A 22,458-nucleotide genomic window follows, 5' to 3' on the forward strand; every position below is an offset into this window, starting at 1 on the left:
CGGGGACATTAGTCACCTGAAGAAGAAACAAATTTTTAATATAATTTTTTTGATGTTACTGGTCCTTTAATATAGCAAATTGTAACAGCTCAGAGTCTGCACCTGAATTACTGAGCTGCCAGACTGAGGCACTAGAGACACGAACATTCAACTTAACTTAGATTCTGGGAAAACAGTAAAAGATGGAAAGCAATTGAAAAAAGTCTTTGTTTATGGAGAACAATCTGAAAACAACCGAACTGAAAAGTGTTTGGAAGGTGAACAACCCATTTAATAATAATAATTATTATTAAAATTATTACTTATAACAATTTAATTAATAATAATGAATAAAAACTGGAATGTGATGATTGTTGAAATAAGAACATAGTACACTTGCTTTATACTCTAACTCCCTCCAGAGGTCTCCCTTCTAAACCTTATTACTGGGAATCCCCTAGACAGCCTTGATGGTTTCTGTGCCAGGTTTAAAAAGAAGAGCAGCACAGCAGGGTTATGGGGCACCACATTCAGTGTCGGACTGGGATGCCTGGGGCCCACCAGAAAACCAGACTGTGCACCCATTTTCCAAGCTATTATTCCTCCTCTCCTCACTCAACCTTTTTATTCTCCTAGTATTTTATATTTATGACTATATTGTTTCTTTTCTCGCATAAAGAAACAGGGAATGTTCATGAAATAGACCAAATTTTTAGAAGCAAGAAGGCCACCGATACCTGGGCCCACCGGGAGTTTCCCTGGTATTCCAGTGGGCCAGTCCGACACTAGCTACAATGAGCCTTTTTCAGACCTCTCAATCGACCGTATGTCATGAGGGAGATAATGATAAAGTCCTGTTTTATTTAGACCTACATTCCTCTTTACACTACGGGGCACATTTACTTAGCTCGAGTGAAGGATTAGAATAAAAAATACTTCGAATTTCGAAGTTTTTTTTTTGGCTACTTCGACCATCAAATTGTCTACTCCGACCTTCGAATCGAACGATTCGAGCTAAAAATCGTTCTAATATTCTACCATTCGATAGTCGAAGTACTGTCTCTTTAAAAAAAAACTTTGACCACCTACTTCGCCACCTAAAACCTACCGAGCACCAATGTTAGCCTATGGGGAAGGTCCCCATAGGCTTTCTAAGTTTGATCGATGGATTAAAATCCTTCTAATCACGGTAAATCTTTCGACTTCGATATTCGAAGTCGAAGGATTTAACTTCGATGGTCGAATATCGAGGGTTAATTAACACTCGATATTCGACCAATAGTAAATGTGCCCCTACATGTACAGATGTGCTTCAGTTAGGAACAGCTTCTCTACATACCACTGTTCACATAATACTGCTATCTATATTCTGCATAAAGACACAAGTGGGATATATCCTGTATTGGATTTTCTGTAACCTGCCTGTCTGCAGCTGCCTGGATTACAGGGAGAGGTGAAGGACAAAATAGAAAACATACAACACAACATACTAAATTATTTATATAAACTGCAGTTGTGTGTAACATAACAGTGGCCCATTGCAACCCATAGTGCTAAACAACTAGATGCAGTATAGAAAACAGCAGGCATGCACCTTTATCTTTTTAATACAGACTAATACAAGATAAGGCTGTGTCCTGGTGCCCAGCTGTGACTGTAGCTGAAGCCACACAACTGTAATTGAACAAGAAAAGCAACTGTTAGAGGCACTTTTATCAAAGGTCGAATTTCGAATTCATGTACGTTTTTAAAAACTCCCATAAACTCTAAATATATTAATAAAATCAAATTTTTAAAACTTGGATGAATTGAATCGACCCGGAAACTCAAATCGAATTCGGATTTGAGTTTTTTCTCCGAAAAAAACTTGAATGCCAGGAAAGCTGCAAATAGCTCCAAATTGATCCCCGGACCTCTTCCATTGACTCAAACAACAATTCTGCAGGTTTTAGGTGGTGAATAGTCGAATTTGAATTGCTAAAGGGCCAGAGTGTGACAAATCTCGAAAATCGAATACGTTTTTTTTAAAAAACAAATCAAATTTGAATAACTCCCTAGTCAATTTTGACCATAAAAAATTTAGAATTTTCAATTCGACCCTTGAATAATCTGCCCTTTAAAGTCACTGGTAGGGAGAATAGTTAACAATTTGTATCTGGCAGCATCAGAGCTTGGTCGTCAGTGTGATAATCTGTATTTGCAGAGATATTTATTCATGTGCTGCCTTATACACTGTAAACTATGTGCAGCATATGTCCCATTTCCAGGTTTTCACACAGGGTTTTCATTGACAAACTGCTCAGAAACACATGAAAAAAGCATTCAAAATCTTACACCTTTTTTTTCTTTTCCTTTATTTTATCCCAAAGGAGGCAAACGTATTGGTGTTCCAGCTTAGGAATCTTTGATAATATTAATAACAACGTTGCTTTCAATGTCAGTAACATCTCTTTCTATAATACAATAACATAAACAGTATTGTCCTTGAGGGTCACTGAATTTAATGGTCCATAACGTTCCCTCTTCTTAACACCCAGGCCAAGGATCCTGCCGATTCTTCCTCATGAGGAAGGAGACTTTGTGTGCCATCTCTGAGTTATAGATCCTGCGACAGTTCTCGTAATTTTCCCTCCTTCTCTTATTACATGGCTTCTCGTAATATCGCCTCTGCCTCGCTTCGTCGATGATGCCATCCACAGTCAGAATCCTGATTGGATAAAATACAGAATTAAAGGGGAATTATTATATAACAAAATAACTGCCTTTTGCACAAATTCTGCATGTAGAGAGACATGATGTCTGGTGATTTTAATAGAGTGAGCTCTAATACATCTTCTAGGCAAAAGGAGCCCCCCTATAAGATATATTGGATCTAACTGTCAATGAATATCTGACACCCAACTGCTGTATGAAGACAGAATGACGAGAAACAGATGCTGAGAGAGGGATAGTGAATATAAACTTTAACGATGCCGATTTTTTAATTAATTGCATTTAGAAAGTTTTTATTTTCGCGATAGTTCCCCTTTTACCAAGACGCGGGAAGATTTTATTTCAGTAAATAGTAGGGTGCTGAATTAGTATTGTGCACCCAGCACCTTCAGCAATTCTCAGCAAAACCAGTCATGATCATTCTCTCACTTTACACCAAGAAAAAAAAAAAATGGGGAACAAGTGGTACCTCCAAACCTGTATAACATGGGCAAAAATAATGCAATCAGAAAAGTTTGTGTTTAGTTACAGTCGTTTAACGTGACACCAATTCAGGCCCGGACTGGCAATCTGTGGGATCTGGCAAATGCCAGAGGAGCTGCCATAATATACCATAGAAAGTCATTATTTAGAGGGCTGGTGGGGAGCTGATTGGGCCTCTCTGTACTTGGAATGGCAGGGCCTATATTGACTCCCAGTCCAGACCTGCACCAATTCACACCAAACACAAAGTTTTGGGAGGTACACCCTCGAGGAAGGGACAGGGTTACACAACTCCTGAAACTTCAATGGTGTGAATTTAGTGTCATGTAAAACAACTAGAAATAAACATTAGGGATGCACCAAATCTTTGTGAAAGATTCGGCCAAATACTGAACTGAATTTGAATCTGCATTTCCATTTGCAAATTAGGGGCAGGAAAGGAAAAAAGTGGGAAATTTATTTTTTACTTCCTTGTTTTGTGACGTATCGTCATGTGATTTCCCTCCCCACCCCTAATTTACATATGAAAATTAGGATTTGGTTCGGACCAATCAGAATCCTGCTGAAAAAGGACGAATCTCCAATCTAATTCTGGATTCGGTGCATCCCTAATAAACACAAACTTTTTTGATTGTGAGTGGATCTGTGCATTATTTTTGCCTACATTAACTCACATTTGTCACTACTTCCCTGAAGTCTCTGGATAAAATTTTAATTTACTACCTCTAAAACTAAAAGGATGCTTCCACATGCATTATAATAAATATGCCAGGCATAATTACTTTTATGTGTGTCATAAAGAAGAACCCCCCCCTCAATCTGTAGTGGATAAGTCCTTTTTGTTCAGATCAACAAATATGAAAGGGGATGTTTACCTTTGCGGTAACTTTTAGTATAATGTAGAGAGGTATATTTTGAGACAATTTGCAATTCGTTTTCATTTTTTATTTTTTGTGTTTTTTGAGTTATTTAGCTTTTTATTCAGCAGCTCCCCAGTATGCAATTGCAGCAATCTAGTTGCTAGCGTCCAAATTCCCCTAGCAACCATGCACTGATTTGAATAAGAGACTGGAATATGAATAGGAGAAGCCTGAATAGAAAGATGAGTAATACAATGTAGAAATAACAATTAGGGGCAGATTTATCAAGGGTTGAATTTCAAATTCATGGGTGTTTTTTAAACCTCCCATGACCTCGAAATTCGACCAATCAAAATTTATTTAAAAAAAAAAATCGTATTTTCAAAACTCGGGTGAATAGGATCGACCCGAAAAATTAGAATCAAATTCAAATCAAATTCAATTTGAGTTTTTTCTCAGAAAAAAAAAAAGGCAGCAAACAACTCCAAATTGATTCCAGGATGTCTGCCATTGACTAAAACAGCAATTCGGCAGGTTTTAGGTGGCGAATAGTCGAATTCAAGTTCTTAAAGGGCCAAAGTATGATACATTTTCAAAATCTAATTTGAATTTTAACAATTGTCTAGTTGAATTTGACTGAAAAATTCCAATTTTCAATTTGACCCTTGATAAATCTGCCCATAAATGTGTAACAGCCTTACAGAGCATTTGTTTTCAGATGGGATCAGTGACGCCCATTTGAAAGCTGAAAAGAAGAAGGCAAATAAATCGAAAACTATAAAAACATAAAAAGTGAAAACCAATTGAAAAGTTGCTTAGAATTGGCCATTCTTGGACATACTAAAAGTTAACATAAAGGTGAACTACCCCTTTAAGTTGATGAAAACAACTCAACGGTGCAGAATGGCAGTTGGGAATTCCCAGTCACAGACTCGTGACATTAAAGAGATACTGACACCTGAAATTAAACTTTTTTTTACATCTATTATAATATTGGCTTTGCAAGCTACTTCTAACTTTGCCATAAATTATTTGCATGATGCTTTTACATTACCTGTCTGATCCCCCATGTTCCTGTATGAGGGGGCTGCCATATTTGTGCAGCAGGAGTCCGTTAGCATTAGAAACTGTAACTAACAGGCTGAGATGGGACAGTCAGGTTGGCAAAGTCAGAGTGTCAGAGAGTCAGGCTTAGGAACTTCAACTAACAATTATATACAAAAACAAACCTCTCAGCAAAAAATGATCAACATGACCTATAGGTACATTTAATGTACATTCATATGCTAAAATTAATTTTTTAGTGTCAGTATCACTTTAAGAATGTTGAATGCTTACAGGTTTTTTTAAGATCAATGCAAGTGATAATAAAAAGTAAGGGAATATGCCTATAATATTGCCCCTGTGCATGGCTGAGGGAGGGCAGACTGTTACTTCACCTGTTGAGCATCTTGTAAGCCAAGTCTACGTTTCCATTGGGCACCATCACTGTGCGAGCAATAAACTTCAGATGATTCGCCATCTCAGCAGCACTAGGAGCAGAAATAAAATAAAACAATTAGAAAAGGAGGCATAAAGGTCTGGGGATTGTTCTCCATGGTTTGGGATATGGCCCCTGATTCTGTTGAAAACAAACCTTATTTCTACTGTACGTTACACAATGACTATTCTTTGTGGCAACAGTTTGGGGAAGGATTTCTCCTGTTTCAGTAATGCCCAGTGAACGAATTGCCCTGCACAGTGTCAGGAGCGCTCCTGGTCCCGGCGACGGCAAATCCAAGATGGCGGTGTCCATGGAAGCTGCATGACGTCACAACGCCGCATTTTGGCGTCAAATTCAAAATATAAGGACGCCTGTTCAATGCCCGAGTATAGGAACTGCTGAATCGTGTTCCTGGGTTTCCTGAATTCCTGACCCTGATTCTGATCCGTGCTGCCTGCCTGTCTTATTGAACACATGCCTGAACTTGACTACGCTTACGCCTGACCCCTTTTGGATACCGCAAACTTGGACTTCTCCGCTAGGAGCCTGACACACAGAACCCTGATCTTAAATTAGAAATATTGCGAAAATTAAAATTTCATATAAGCTTCATCATACTGAATTAAGAAAAACTTTCTAAATGCAATCAATTAAATATTCTGCATTGTTCTGAAATAATGACGTTTATATTCACTGTCCGTCTCTCAGCATCTGTTTCTCTTCATTCTGTCTTCATGCAGCAGTTGGGTGTCAGATATTCATTGACAGTTAGATCCACTATATCTTATAGGGGGGCTCCTTTTGCCTAGAAGATGTATTAGAGCTCACTCTATTAAACTCACCAGACATCATGTCTCTCTACATGCAGAATTTGTGCAAAAGGCAGTTATTTTGTTAGATTTTGTTTGTACGGGAATCAGTTATTTGAGTGAGCTCTAATTATAGTCCGAGCATTAGGTCCTATACCTGTATATAATAGCTAGCGGGAGCCCCCTAACTTGGATGGATTCTGTTCTTGAGCTAGACTTGGTACTACTACCTTGACCTTGAAGAAGAACCATCTGATTGTGTTTCTGTGCAGTGAAGAGATATCTCTATGCTCTCCCAACGGTAATGTTAACTTTTAGTGCAAAATGGCTAATTCTGGGCAACTAGTTTTTGAACGATTTGCTGCCTTCCTCTGACTCTTTCCATCTTTCAAATGGGGTCACTGACCCCATCTAAAAAACAAATGCTCTGTAAGACTACACATGTGGGGGCACATTTACTTAGCTCGAGTGAAGGAATAGAATAAAAATTACTTCGAATTTCGAAGTATTTTTTTGGCTACTACGACCATCGAATTGGCTACTTCGACCTTCAAATCGAACGATTCGAACTAAAAATCGTTCGACTATTCGACCATTCGATAGTCGAAGTACTGTCTCTTTAAAAAAAACTTTGACCCCCAACTTTGCCACCTAAAACCTAGGTCCCTAGCTTTTTTTGATCAAAGGAAAATCGTTCGATCGATGGATTAAAATCCTTCGAATCGTTTGATACGAAGGATTTAATCATTCGAACAAAGGAAATGCGGTAAATCCTTCGACTTCGATGTCGAAGGATTTTACTGCGACGGTCGAATATCGAGGGTTAATTAACCCTCGATATTTGACCCTAAGTAAATGTGCCCCTTATAGTTATTGTTACTTTTAGTCCAGTCTCTTATTCAAATCAGTGCATTGTTGCTAGGGGAATTTGCATCCTAGCAACCAGATTGCGGAAATTACAAACTGGAGAGCTGCGGGATAAAAAGCTAAATAACTCAAAAACCACAAATAATAAAAAATGAAAACCAATTGCAAATTGTCCCAGAATGTCACTCTTTACGTCATACTAAAAGTTGGTTTAAAGGTGAACAACCTTTTTAATGTTTTTGAATGATTTCGCTTTTGCCAGTTCTCCAGTTTGGAGTTTCAGCAGATAAATGGTTGCTAGGGTCCAGTAATCCGTAGCAACCAGACAGTGGTTTGAACAAGACACTGGAGTATAAATAGGAGAGGGCCTGAATGGAAATATAAGTTAGAACATATATAGCAATAAAACTGCAGCCTCACAGAGCAATTGCTGGTGTCAGTAAAACCCTGTTTGAAAGCTGAAAAGAGGCATATTTACTAACATTGGAGCTTTCTGGAGATGTTGCCCATGGCAACCAATCAGCAATTAGCTTTAAACAGCCTCCAATGAGTTAGAAAACAAAAGCAAAGATTTGATTGGTTGCTATGGGCAACATCTCCAGATATTTATCTCCAATGTTCGTAAACTCGTCCCTAGGAAGTGCTTCTGTAATCCTATATGATTATATTTATATACATTCCACCACAGTCACCACAAACATAACATTCATTGCAGGACCAGAAGAAGAAAAAGTGGTCACGTGCTCTCTTATTGTTCCCTCTCATATAAAGACATGGCCAGTCCCACAATCCTTTGCGCTCCCATGCCTTCACATATCTATGCAGTTCCAAAGCATCACGGGAACTGGAGGCCGCACGCAACGCACGCTGGGGATTGTAGTACAGAAGGTGACACTGACACTGACTGACTGTTCTTTTAGCGGAAAGCAGAGAGTGTGGAGTTCTAGACGGACACCTCCAAGGCTCCATTCTCTTATAAAGCAATAGCCTTATTCATCTGCTTTGCAAAGACCCCACTCACCCGCAGAGCTACTGCTCTCTGCTCCTGGACAGCACTCACCCTGTCACCTCTTCTCAAGTCGCGTCACCGGTCACGTGCAGACAGTCTCGACCCAGCCCACCAGCTAGCCACGCCCACCCCATTCTTCGCGCGAGTGGGATAACAATTGCCTTGGCTGGCGGGTTATCGGGTCGGAGCGGCCTCCTGCTCATTTGCATACCGCGCCCCGGGGGATAAGCCCGCCCAAAGCGTCCCGTTAAAACGGAGGCGGCGGTGCAGGTATGTGAAAAGGATGGAGCGTGTCCCAGCGGATAGGCCTCGGGTCTCTTTATGTGGAGCGAGCGCAATTCTTTTATCTCCTCAGAGTTTGCTGAGGCAGGTGCCGGGGGGAATCTCTCTCTCCAGCGACCCCTGCGGGCGGGCAGTTACTTTGTGTGGTAAAAGTGGTGCCTCAGGGTCGGGCCTCGGCAAATGGTGGGAACCTGAGGAGCGGGGGGCGTTACACTTCTCTTGTGGCCGCTGAGCATGCTGGGACTTGTAGCTGAGCATCCCCTTGTGCAGTGTATAGGCCTGCCTCAGGTACTGGGGGTTCAGCATCATGGAAAGCCTGGCATTCACAGCAGTGCAGCAAAGTAAAACCTATTTAGCTTCATCGCAGTCATAAAAACCCAAGTTTCTTCAATATGATCCATTTGTTTGTTTTGGCTTTTAAATCGACATTTCTGACGCCTTTTAACGAGCTGGGGGTACCGATTAGGAAAAAAACACCGGCCTTCCTATATATTTAACTTTTTCCCCTATTAATAACATTGGGATCAGCCATCATTTTTACCGGCCAGGCCTGTAAAATACCAGGCAGCCCTACTAACAGATCAATCGGAAAAACTTGCTACAATTTAATGTAACTTTTTTTCCTCCCCCATGTCATTAAAGGGATACTGTCATGGGAAAACATGTTTTTTTCAAAACACATCAGTTAATAGTGCTGCTCCAGCAGAATTCTGCACTGAAATCCATTTCTCAAAAGAGCAAACAGATTTTTTTTATATTTAATTTTGAAATCTGACATGGGGCTAGACATATTGTCAGTTTTCCAGCTGCCCCCAGTCATGGGACTTGTGCTCTGATAAACTTCAATCACTCTTTACTGCTGTACTGCAAGTTGGAGTGATATCACCCCCCTCCCTTTCCCCCCAGCAGCCAAACAAAAGAACAATTGGAAGGTAACCAGATAGCAGCTCCCTAACACAAGATAACAGCTGCCTGGTAGATCTAAGAACAACACTCAATGGTAAAATCCAGGTCCCACTGAGACTGATTCAGTTACATTAAGTAGGAGAAATAACAGCCTGCCAGAAAGTAGTTCCATCCTAAAGTGCAGGCACAAGTCACATGACATGGGGCAGCTGGGAAATTGACAATATGTCTAGCCCCATGTCAGATTTCAAAATTGGAAAAAAAAAAACTGTTTGCTCTTTTGAGAAATGTATTTCAGCGCATAATTCTGCTGGAGCAGCACTATTAACTGATGCGTTTTGGAAAAAAACATGTTTTCCCGTGACAGTATCCCTTTAAAAGGGAACTATCGGGGGAAAATGAAAATGTAACTTTATTTATCATTTTGAAGTAAGAAACTTTCTAAATACAATCGATTAAATATTCTTCATCATTTCTGAAATAATCAAGTTTATATTCACTATCCCTCCCTCAGCATCCAATGTCGGACTGGGACACCAGGGGTCCACCCAAAAACCTTTGACTAGGGGCCCACCAATTAATCCTAGACCAGGGGCCCACTCTCAGTATTATTATTCTTCCTCTCCTCACTCAACCTCTATTCCACTAGTTTCTTTTCTTTACATACTATTATCTTATATTCCATCTATTCAGCCTCTTTGTTCTCATAGAAATAGGGAATGACCATGAAATAGGCCAAATGTTTAGCAGCATGAGGGACCACTGACACCTGGGCCCACCGGGAGTTTTCCTGGTATCCCGGTGGGCCAGTCCGACACTGTCAGCATCTGTTTCTCTTCATTCTCTCTTCATGCAGCAGTTGGGTGTCAGATATTCACTGACAGTTACATCCAATATATCTTATAGGGGGGCTCCTTTTGCCTAGAAGATGCTTTGAAAGCTTCAGGAAAAGGAGGCAAATGACTCAAGAACTATAAGATAGACAATTATGAAAGCCAAATGGAAAGTTGCTTAGAATTAGCCATTCTATATCATACTAAAAGTTAACTTAAAGGTGAACCACTCCTTTATGTAAGCGAGGGAAACTTGCTTTTAGAAATGGACTTTTAGTATGTTCTAGAATGGCATATTCTTAAAAGACCAGTAACATCAATTTAAAAAAAATCACCAGGACTAATTAAACTTTAAAATCGCAAAGTCTTTATTAAGAAATAACTTATCGAAACTCCGCTTGCGCTCCTCTTCAGAAAATGCGACACGTCGATGATCCATTGTGCGGCGGTCGATTCCTCCTCCATGGCTATCTCCTATAAGGAAGGCAGGGAGGAGAAATCGAGTGCCACACGATGGATCGCCGTGTTGCCTTTTCTGAAGAGGAGCGCAAGTGGAGTTTCGATAAGTTATTTCTTAATAAAGGCTGTTCGATGCTAAAGTTTAATTAGTCTTGGTGGTTTTTTTTTGTGGTGTTCTAACGATTTTTTATTTTTAAATTCATTTTTTCCGTTTTATTCTGCCTTCCCAGCCATCGGATGAGGGCCACTGACCCTGGCAGCCAAGAAACAATTCTATCTTTGTGTTGTTAACGTTTTAATAGTACAGTATCTTTCTATTCAGGCCCTGTTCTATTCATCTTCCAGTCTCACATTCAAACCACTGCCTGGTTGCTAGGGTCAACTGGACCATAGCAACCTGATAGCCGCTGAACATTAAGCTACCTAATTAAAAAAATAAAAACTGTTGTTTGGCAGTTGTTTGAGAATATAATTATCTCTGCACTTTTTGGCATGCAGTGACCCAAATAGCTGTGTGCGGGTGCGAGACTGATTGAGTCCTTGCTAAGAAGAATAGTTGGTATTCTTATCTGGAAATATCTAAAAAGCTCTGAGTTATGGCAAGGCCATCTCTCGTAGATTTCATTTTAGTTTTTAAAAATGATTCTCCTTCTCTCTATAATAAAGAAACAGAACCTTTTACTTGATAGTAACCAAGCTGCATGTTGGCAAAACCACCCCATTTGGTTCTTCTGTACCTTTACTGTTGTGTTTGAGGAGTTCTTCGTTCTAAAGTCAGTGCTCCTGCAACACAAGATTTGTCCTACAGATACACAGGGTATAGGACCTGTTATCCAGAATGCTCAGGACCTGGCGTCTTCTGGATAATGGATCTTAAGTCTACTAGAAAATCATGTAAATATTAAAGAAACCCAATAGGCTGGTTTTGCATCCAATAAGAATTAATTATATCTTAGTTTGGATCAAGTACCAGCTACTGTTTTATTATTCAGGCTTTTCTTGACCCGCAACCCGACCACCCACCCGAATTCCAGGTCTCTTTGATAGACCCGCCCCGCCGATGATGTCACAAAAGGGGTGGAGCGAGAGGCTTGCATCTTTAAAAACTTAACCCGGAAGTTGGAAACTGGCATTTGGAAGGTGGCGGGCGGGGAGAGCAGTAAGAAGAGCTCAACCCGCCCGCGACCCATAAAAAAAAGTGTGATGTCGGCCCGCACATCACTACTGTTCACCTTCAAACAACTAGTTGTTTTCAGACAGTTCACCAGAATAATGACTTTTTCCAATTACTTTCTATTTTCTACGTGTGACGCTTTTTCTAATATTGAAGTGTAAAGTGTCATTTTTTTCCACCTTTTGAAGCAGCTCTGGGAGTAAACTGTTCTAAATTGATACATTTAGTTGATACATTTCTTATCTTTGTCCCTGCTGAGCAGAATCTCTGGGTTTCATTACAGGCAGCTGTTAGACTTGATACAATAGTTACTAATACTCCAGAGATGCTGCTGAGAAATGGATCAACTAAATGTTGCAAAATTGTAACAGTTCAGAATCTGCACCTGAATTACTGAGCTGTCCGACTCAAACACCAGAGACAGGGACATTCAACTTTTTTTGTGTAAAAAATAAGAACGTACCAGTGCGTTATACTTATTTAGATATAGAAGAATTGTGCTTTAAAAAAGTAGTGTTTCAGGCTGATTTATTGGATATTTCTGCAAAAACCATCATAATCCCTCCCCTTCTCTTCCACTTTCTGATCCCTGAATTCCCAGGCTGTGCAGGGGAGTCGGCGGCTCTTAGCTGACTGCACTGTAGGACAGGAACCAATCAGCAGCTAGCAGGACCTGATAGAGAACCGAAGCCTGTCTGTGCTTGTGTGACTGCAGGGCTGTGATTGGCTGTCCCCCTTCTACTGTGCTTCTGGCAGGGACCGTTAGGACACGCCCATCCCACATTTGAAACTGGGAGCTCCAATAAAGGGACTATTTTTAAAGATATTATACATTTTTAGCCCCATGTAAAAGCAACACCATATATTACTTATAATTGCCTACAAAACTAGGTGTTTTTTTCATTTATCCTATATGTATCTATTTATCCTATATGTCTCCTTTAATCTTAGAAAATCTGGTAAAAATAAAAACTGTATTTGAAAAAAGCCTTTATGTCTGGTGAACTATCTGAAAACAACTTAGGGGCGAATTTACTTAAGGTCGAATATCGAGGGTTAATTAACCCTCGATATTCGACTGTGTTGAAGTTAAATCCTTCGACATCGAAGTCGAAGGATTTAGCGATATTCGTTCGATCGAAAAATTAAATCCTTTGAATCGTTCAATTCATAGGATTTTAATCCATCGATCAACCGATTTTTGTTCAATCAAAAAAAGCTAGTAAAGCCTATGGGGACCTTCCCTCTAGGCTAACATTGACTTCGGTAGCTTTTAGGTTGCGAACTAGGAGGTCTTAGTTTTTTCTTAAAGAGACAGTACTTCGACTATCGATTGGTTGAATAATCGAACGATTTTTAGTTCGAATCGTTCGATTCGAAGGTCGAAGTAGCCCATTCGATGGTCGAAGTAGCCAAAAAAAACATTCGAATTCAAAGTTTTTTTCCTCTATTCCTTCACTCGAGCTAAGTAAATGGGCCCCTTGGTGTTTGAAGGTGAACAGCCCCTTTAAGTACCTGAAGTACAATTGAACTGAAAAAAAGTGTTTGGAAGGTGAACAACCCCTTTAAGTGGCAGAATGCCAACCTGTGTGAATAACATGAACCATGGTACAGGTATGGGATCTGTTATCCGGAAACCCTTTATCCAGAATGCTCCAGATTACAGAGAGGCCATCTCCCTTTATAATCAAATAATCCAGATTTTTTAAAATGATTTCCTTTTTCTGTGTAACAATAAAACAGTCGCTTGTACTTGATCCCAACTAAGATATAATTAATCCTTATTGGAAGCAAAAACAGCCTATTGGGTTTATTTAATGTTTACATGATTTTTTAGTAGACTTAAGGTATGAAGATCCAAATTACAGTAAGATCCTTTATCCGGAAAACCCCAGGTCCCGAGCATTCTGGATAACAGGTCCCAAACCTGTACAAAGAATGACAGGAACATAAGAAAATGTGACATGTTCATGTAGAGTTCCTCTGTGACATTCTTTCCTGCATCTCTGTTTCTGCAGACGCCACGGAGTGGAGCAGTGAATGCACTTCAGTCAACAAACGTAAGTTATTCAGTTGCCTGTGGTTGTTTAATAATCCTCATGCAGAAGTGCCACCTAGTGTGTAGAAAGCATTAATAAAAGAAGGCAGCATTCCAGTGCAATTGCTGCTGGGGCAGACAAAGGAGCTTGCACCGCAACTTGCACACACACAGGCAGGGCAGCCATCAGGGGGGAGAGTTGTAGGGGGCCCGGGCCACGCTGCACTTTCTTGATTAGCTGGGCCCCCCTGCTTTCTGAGAGCTGCCGACTTCGGGAAGACAGGGCGGGAGCACAAGGGGAGGTATCTTCTGTCCATTACTTCCCCTTATTGGTCACTGAGTTTAAGTCCCGGTTGAGCTGCTCAGGGATTGGATAGCTGAGGTTTGAACTTCCCCTCCAGCTCATCCAATCACCATGCAGCTTTACCAGGACTTGAAATTCTGTGACCAATAAGGGAAGAAAATGCTGTCACTGGAAGAAGATGCAGCCACCTGTGCTCCCCTCCTCCCTTCTGTAGTTGGCAGCTCACTGACAGCAGGTGGGCCACACTAATGAACAAAGTGTAACATGGCAGGGCCCCCTAAAGGTAACCCTTTGTCGTCCCTATTGTGTGGTGGGGCCCTGGGCACCAATTTTTTTTTAAACTTCTGGGTGGGCAAGTTTTTTTACATGGACGTTTAAGGGGGGCCCTAGCCACCAATTTTCTTATAACGTGGTGGGGGGGGGCCCTGGCCACCAATTTTTTTCCCCATTTGGGGTCCTAGCCACCAATAATTTTTAGGGGGGCCCCCTGACCACAAATGTTTTTTTCAATGGGGGACCTTGACCACCAATATTTTTTATTTTTTTATTAACATGTGAGAACCATAGCCACCAATGGTTTGTTTTTTTTTTAGTGGGGGGTGGACCTGTGGGGTGAGGAGGGCAGACCTGTAGGTGGGGCTTGTGGTGGGCGCAGCCCAGGGGGCCCAGGAAATTTTTTCGTATGGGGCTCTGCGATTTCTGATGGCGGCCCTGCACACAGGTCCACCAGCAGAAATCACAATGCCCCGTACAACAACATTTTCTGAGCCCCCTGGTCCCACCCAAGCCCCACCCCAGATCCTACCCAAGCCCCACCCCAGATCCTACCCAAGCCCCACCCCAGATCCCACCCAAGCCCCACCCCAGATCCCACCCACACCACAGTAAAAAGGTCACACAGTGACGGTAAACCCCCCCTCACACACACAAGTTATAAAAAGCCATCAGTTTTCAGGACCCCATTAATAGTAAAAGAAAAACACTGTCGGCCAGGGTCCCACATAATAGTTAAAAAAAAACATTACTGGCCAGGGTCCCACATAAAAATTTAACAAAACATTAGTGGTCAGCCTCCCAATAGATTTAAAAAAAAAATTGGCGCCAGGGGCTCCATAGTATATTTTAAAGAAACATTGGTGGCCAGGGGCCTGTATATAGTGCACAGTATACAATGGAATTTTCTGCCAGGATTTTGCAATTATAGTGTTATAGATCTAGAAGTAAGCCAGCACATTACTCCCCATTAAATGCACTTGCTAAATATTCATACAATCTATCCTACTTCGACTTTGCAGATGAACTTTTTAGTTGTGTCAAACATCTATTTCCTTCCATTGCAGAAAATGGATATCGAATTGCCACTTTTAATACTGTACAAAATCAGAACAAGCCGCCTGTCACAGAACAAAGAGCAGCAGAGGAGCGGGAGAAACGCGGCCAGAAAGAGACGGGTCTACTTGAGAAACGAAAGAAAGTTCCCCAACCGAGTGAATCTCCTCGATCTGAATGAAGATGAGATCAAAGCGAGGTACCGGCTATCCTCTGAAGCTATTCAGTCCCTTTTTGAAAAAGTCAAAGAAAACCTAAATCCCAAAACAGAGAGAAGCCACGCCATTCCGGGCATTGTCAAGTTGCTGTGCGCGCTACACTTTTTCACCAGCGGCTCTTTCCAGAACAGCGTCTCCACGGCCGGCGGCATCACCCAGTCCAGCTTCAGCCGATTTCTCTTCCAAGTCATACAGGCCATAGTGAACTTGTACAAAGAGTACATTAGTTTTCCTAATGACCCCGCTTCACTGAGAGCAGTCAAACAGTCCTTCATGAGTGTAGCGGGATTCCCAAATATCATCGGTGCTATAGATTGCACCCACGTGGCCTTATCGCCCCCGTCGGAAAACGAATACATCTATCGCAATGAAAAGCACTTCCATTCGTTGAACATGCAGGTCGTCGTATCGCACAATATGAAGATTATCGATGTGGTAGCCAAGTTCCCCGGTTCAACTGAAGACTCCTATATTTTAAGTCAGTCTGGTCTTCATCAGCGTTTCGAGAATGGGGAATTCGGATCTGGATGGTTGTTAGGTATTTTAATGTGTTTGTAATTACTTTATATATAGGAAATAATATTCCTCCGGTAAAAAATAAGTCACCATGGAGTTTCGTGACCATATATAGGGCTAATGATGCACCAAATCCACTATTTTGGATTCTACCAAACCCCCGAATCCTTTGTGAAAGATTTGGCCGAGGGGTGGGAAGGGGAAAACATTTTTTACTTCCTTGTTTTGTGACAAAAAGTCACGCGATTTCCCTTTTCCGCCTCTAAGGGCTCTTACTCATGAGCGTTTTTACCTGCGCTCCCCTGCGTTCCGTTTTTCGGCGTTCAGCCGCAGGGGAGCGCAGGAATAGACGCATTTCATTATTTCAAATGGGGCTGTACTCACACAGGCGCGTGTAGGCGCCGAACGCAGGAAAAATGCAGCATGTTGCGTCTCAACCTGCGTTCGGCGCCTACATGCGCCTGTGTGAGTACAGCCCCATTTGAAATAATGAAATGCGTCTATTCCTGTGCTCCCCTGCGGCTGAACGCCGAAAAACGGAACGCAGGGGAGCGCAGGTGAAAACGCTCATGAGTAAGAGCCCTAATTTACACATGCAAATTAGGATTCGGATTTGGCATATGCAAATTAGGGGCTGGAAAGGAACAAGTGGGAAAACGGTTTTTACTTCCTGGCAAAAAGTCGTGATTTTTATGTAATTTACATATGCAAATTTGGATTTGATTCGGCCAGGCACAAGGATTCAGCCGAATCCTGTTGAAAAAGGTTGACTCCTGGCGGGATCCTGAACCGAATCCTGGTGCATCCCCCTATATAGGACAAGAGCTTTTATAAAGGCCATGCAACTCCAAGGGGCACATTTATCAAAGGTCGAATCTCATTTATGTTAATGCTATTAAACGTGAATATACTCAAAATTCAATTGGAGGGTTATTTATGAAAAAAAATCAAATATCTAAAACTAGCACAGATTTTACAGACTCGAAAAATCGAATTTGACTAAACTCGCTTCGAATTTTTCTCTTCTGCCCGGCTAAACCGAATCCTAATTTTGGGGTGGGAAGGGGAAAACATTTTTACTTCCTTGTTTTGTGACAAAAACTCACATGATTTCCCTTCCCGCCTCTAATTTACATATGCAAATTAGGATTCAGCGAAGGCCGAATCCTGGCTGAATCCCGAACCACGATTTGGGCAGGATTCTGCCTTTTTCAGCAGGATTCAGATTCAGCTGAATCCTTCTGCCTGGCCGAACCAAATCCTAATTTGCATATGCAAATTAGGGGTGGGAAGGGGAAAACATTTTTTACTTACTTGTTTTGTTACAAAAAGTCGTGATTTCCCTTCCCGCCTCTAATTTACATATGGAAATTTGGATTTGGCATGGTCAAATTAGGATTTGGATTTGGTTCAGCCAGGCACAAAGATTCGGCCGAAAAAAGGCCAAATCCAGAACCGATTCCTGGATTCGGTGCATCCCTATATAGGACAATAGCTTTTATAAAGGCCATGCAACTCCAAGGGGCACATTTATCAAAGGTTGAATCTCAAATTCATGTGAGTTTTTTTTAAATGCGAGTATACTCGAAATTTGATTGGAGGGTTATTTATGAAAAAAATCAAATATCTAAAACTCGCACAGGATTCTGCCTTTTCAGCAGGATTCGGCTCTGCCTGGCCGAACAGAATTTGCGTATGCAAATTAGGGTCTTTGAGGGCAATCACATGACTTTTTGTCACAAAACAAGGAAGTAAAATATAGTTTCCCCTTCCCACCCCTAATTTGCATATGCAAATTAGGGTTTGGCATTCGGCCAAATCTTTTGCGAAGGATTCGGGGCTTCGGCCAAATACAAAATAGTGGATTCAGCGCATCCCTACAAATTACATTGCTAAACTCTGATTATACATATTTACATCACTAAGCATTACTAATAAGGATATAATAATAATTAATAATAAGGAAATTAGTCACAGGATATTCATGGCACTTGTGTATTAAATACTCTTGTAAAATATAAGGATATAAGTTATTGAGGAGTTCCATGACCATATAAAAACTAGGGATGCACCGAATCCAGGATTCGGTTTGGTATTCGCCCATTTTCAGCAGGATTCGGAGTCGGCCGAATCTTTGTGCCTGGCCGAACCGAATCCGAATCCTTATAATCATGTGACTTTTCGTCACAAAACAGCTCTATTTTTCTCTCCCCCCTCACTGATTTGCATATGCAAATAAGGGTTTGGATTCGGTTCTGTATTCGGCAAAATCTTTCTCGAAGGATTTGGGGGTTTGGCCATATCCAAATTAGTGGATACGGTGCATGCCTAATAAAATCCCGAGGCTGAAGGCTGTTAGAAGGTGACTGCTAATATCCTCAGGGACTGTATTTATTATAATACACTAGTTTCAGTGAGTCATGTGACATAAATCACATCACTGAGCTCCAATTATAACCAATGACATCACTAGGCACCGTTTATAAGGATATAATTTACGGGATTTAATTGTATAATATCTGTATTGCAGGCGACAGCATGTACGGCCTGAAGCCTTGGCTCATGACTCCCATCAATAACCCTAAAACCAGGGCAGAGAAAAAATACAATCACGCTCATTCTGCGACACGATCGGTAATCGACCGCACGTTTGGAATGCTGAAAACTCGATTCGGATGCCTGGATAAATCGAAAGGGGTTTTGCTTTACTCCCCCGAAAAAGTCTGTAAAATCTTTTTCGTCTGCTGCATACTTCACAACATTGCCATGAATGAAAACGACTACATGGATATAAACGAGGAGTATGCGCAGCACGAAGAAATAAACGCAGAGCCCTTTGAAGACGATACGGAGGAAGGAGTCGTTCTACGAGACAAGCTGATACTGGAACATTTCTCAGGTTCATACATCTAAGCTTTGTCCTCTCTGCAGATTTTGTAATTACAATGAAGAGCAGCTGAAGGGGAACTATCGTGAAAAATGTAATATATGCTTCAGCATACTGAAATAAGAAATGTTGTAAATACAATGTTGTAAATACAGGTATAGGATCCCTTATCCGGAAACCCGATATCCAGAAAGCTCCGAATTACGGAATGGCTGTCTCCCTTAGACTCTATTTTATCCAAATAATGCAAATTATTAAAAATGATTCCCTTTTTCTGTGTAATAATAAAACAGTCGCTTGTAATTGATCCGAACTAAGATATAATTAATCCTTACTGGAAGCAAAACCAGCCTATTGAGTTTATTTCATGTTTACATGATTTTCTAGTAGACTTAAGGCATGAAGACCCAAATTACGGAAAGATCGGTTATCCGGAAAACCCCAGGTCCCAAGCATTCTGGATAACAGGTCCCATACCTGTATTCTGCATTGTTTCTGAAATAATCAAATTTATCTTCACTATTCCTCTCTCAGCATCTGTTTCTCTTCATTCTGTCTTCATGCAGCAGTTGGGTGTCAGATATTCACTGACAGTTAGATCCAATATATCTTATAGGGGGGCTTCCTTTCCTAGCAGATGTATTAGAGCTCACTCAAATAACTGATTCCAGTACAAACAAAATCTAACACAATAACTGCCTTTTGCACAAATCCTGCATGTAGAGAGACATGATGTCTGGTGATTTTAATAGAGTGAGCTCTAATACATCTTCTAGGCAAAAGGAGCCCCCCTATAAGATATATTGGATCTAACTGTCAATGAATATCTGACACCCAACTGCTGCATGAAGAGAGAATGAAGAGAAACAGATGCTGAGAGAGGAATAGTGAAGATAAACTTGATTATTTCCAAAACCTAATTTTTTTAAAGGATTGTATTTAGAAAGTTTCTTATTTCATTATGCTGAAGCTAATATTGGGAGGCATATTTATCAAGGGTCGAGTTTCGAATTTGAAAAACTTCGAAATTTGAATTCAAAAAGACCAAACGAAATTAAGTCAAAGTTTTTTTTTGGGCCGAATAGGTCCGCCTTCAATTGAATTTGAATCGTACGAATCAAAGTAATAACGCATTTGATCGAATTTGAATCAAAGTTTTTCCCATAAAAAGTCCACCAATTGACCCCAAATAGGTTTTGGAGGGCCATCATAGGCTAAAACAGCAATTTGGCAGGTTTTAGATGGCGAATGGTTGAAGTCTAATTTTTAGAGACAGTACATGATAAATTTCGATATTCAAATTTTCTAATTTTTATCAAATTCAGATCGAATTTGGACTATTGCCTAGTTGAAGTACACAAGAAATAGCTTGAAATTTGAATTTTTTTGAATACGAAAATTCACCTTGACCTATACAAAATCTTTAACTTTAGTATTTCTTCGTTCAAGCCTCCCTTTGGCTTAAAGCAGAGGTATCAGGACTTTGGGCCTACTCCCCCCCCCAGAGGTGCTGAATGCAGAGACGGGGCCCGGTTTGTATATTAATTATATTTTAATTCAGGAGTCATCCTAGATCCTGTATGACAAGCCAATTCATCTCAGCGCTAAACCAATTACAGGTATGGGACCTGTTATCCAGAATGCTCAGGACCTGGGGTTTTCCGGATAATGGATCTTTCCATAATTTGGATCTTCATACCTTAAGTCTACTTGAAAATCATGTAAACATTAAATAAACCAAATAGGCTGGTTTTGCTTCCAATAAGGATTAATTATATCTTAGTTGGGATCAAGTACAAGCGACTGTTTTATTGTTACACAGAAAAAGGAAATTATTTTTTACATTTTGGATTATTTGGATAAAATGGAGTCTATGGGAGACAGACTTAGGGGCCCATTCACTAAGTTCGAATGAAGGAATAGAAGAAAAAATACGTTGAATTTCGAAGTGTTTTTTTGGCTACTTCGACCATCGAATGGGCTACTTCGACCTTCGACTATGACTTCGAATAGAAAGATTCGAAGTAAAAATCGTTCAACTATTCGACCATTCGATAGTCAAAGTACTGTCTCTTTAAGAAGAAACTTCGACCCCCTAGTTCGCCACTTAAAAGCTACCGAAGTCAATGTTAGCCTATAAGGAAGGTCCCCATAGGCTTGGCTATCTTTTTTTGGTCGAAGGATAATCCTTCGATCGTTGGATTAAAATCCTTCGAATCATTTGATTCGAAGGATTTAATTGTTCGATCGAACAATTATTCCTTCGATCGTCCGATCGAACTATTTGTGCAAAATCCTTCGACTTCGATATTCGAAGTCGAAGGATTTTAATTCCCCAGTCGAATATCGAGGGTTAATTAACCCTCGATATTCGACCCTTGGTACATCTGCCCCTTAATGTAATTTGGAGCTTTCTGTATAATAGGTCTCCGGATAGCAAATATACTTGTACTATATTTCATATGAACTTGCAATTTTACTAATGTTTCTTTTTATCTTTTTCCCCCCCCCCCCTTAGACTAAACCTCGCTGAAGAAACACTAGAAGAACCCTTAACAGAAATAACCACAACAATAAAAAAAACAAAAAACTTTTTAGTAAAACACAACTAGTTCTCTGTTCAAATCTGACTTTTGCTTTTTTTTTCTGATTCTTCATGTACCGGATCCTTTCTATGAGTGCAAGTGTTAATAGTTCCTAATTGTGTTTTTGGAAAGTTAAAATGTAAATAGTACACGCCTCTATATTTTTGTTAAATAAAGGAGTAGTTATTTAATTTTCTTTTTTTTGTAATAAAATCCTGAATAGCCACGTGACTCCGCCTTCAGTGTTGTGTATCTAGCGCAAAGGGACATATGTTTAGGATTTGGCAGTTTATCAGTGAGACCAATAGGAAGTAGGATCAACTCCATTGCTGTCCAACATCCCCAGGTATGAATAAAAAATAAAAAGCAAAATAAACAACAAAAATATGGTGTAGTATTTTAAGTCCTTTTTTGGAACACCCTGTGCTGGAAGTATAAAAATCACTAGTGTGAGTTCCCCTTTAAAAGAGACTTTCCTTTTTGTTCCGGTTATGTATATTGTTAGATACATTTTTTCAAAAACCTTCACCAAGTTTGGCTAAAATGCACACGGTTTCTATTTTTGCAGAAGATGGCGGCCGCGGTTTACTAAATGAGAACTAAGCATGATGCACGATTTACTCGTTTTATATACACATGGGGAAGCTGAAACGATTGCGACATCTAGATGAGAACTTTGAGTGAGGTAGTTCAGAGCTTTTGATACACGAACAGGAGGACGGCAC

General features: G+C 40.5%; 2 protein-coding genes across 3 annotated transcripts; one reads left to right on the top strand and one right to left on the bottom strand.

Annotated features, from left to right (window-relative positions):
- Window positions 1–2,034: 2,034 nt before the first annotated feature.
- On the bottom strand, window positions 2,035–8,386 carry mrps21.S (mitochondrial ribosomal protein S21 S homeolog). Of its 2 annotated transcripts, none has more exons than XM_018233455.2 (3): window positions 8,254–8,386; window positions 5,474–5,566; window positions 2,035–2,686 (listed from the first exon to the last, which is right to left on the bottom strand). In XM_018233455.2, the coding sequence occupies exons 2-3, from the start codon at window positions 5,554–5,556 to the stop codon at window positions 2,506–2,508; spliced, it is 264 nt and encodes an 87-aa protein (XP_018088944.1). In that variant the 5' UTR covers window positions 5,557–5,566; window positions 8,254–8,386; the 3' UTR covers window positions 2,035–2,505. The 2 variants fall into 2 exon arrangements, with proteins under 2 accessions (XP_018088944.1, XP_018088943.1); XM_018233454.2 differs by having other exon boundaries at window positions 2,039–2,686; window positions 8,215–8,336.
- MGC115312 (uncharacterized protein) lies at window positions 8,343–21,959 on the top strand. The gene is given in 5 exon segments (NM_001095881.1): window positions 8,343–8,472; window positions 13,875–13,916; window positions 15,539–16,283; window positions 18,792–19,160; window positions 21,667–21,959. Coding segments are annotated over 3 exon segments (1,116 nt in total). The 5' UTR covers window positions 8,343–8,472; window positions 13,875–13,916; window positions 15,539–15,541; the 3' UTR covers window positions 21,672–21,959.
- Window positions 21,960–22,458: the final 499 nt, after the last annotated feature.

The sequence above is a fragment of the Xenopus laevis genome, chromosome 8S (genome assembly GCF_017654675.1).
Source record: "Xenopus laevis strain J_2021 chromosome 8S, Xenopus_laevis_v10.1, whole genome shotgun sequence".
In the NCBI taxonomy this organism is placed as follows: domain Eukaryota; kingdom Metazoa; phylum Chordata; class Amphibia; order Anura; family Pipidae; genus Xenopus; species Xenopus laevis.

Excerpts from the sequence above, each read along its gene's own strand:
- mrps21.S (XM_018233455.2), bottom strand. The coding sequence starts at position 5,556 with ATGGCGAATCATCTGAAGTTTATTGCTCGCACAGTGATGGTGCCCAAT. Across the intron at positions 2,687-5,473 it reads GCTTACAAGATGCTCAACAG|GATTCTGACTGTGGATGGCA; the intron begins GTGAAGTAACAG and ends TTATCCAATCAG.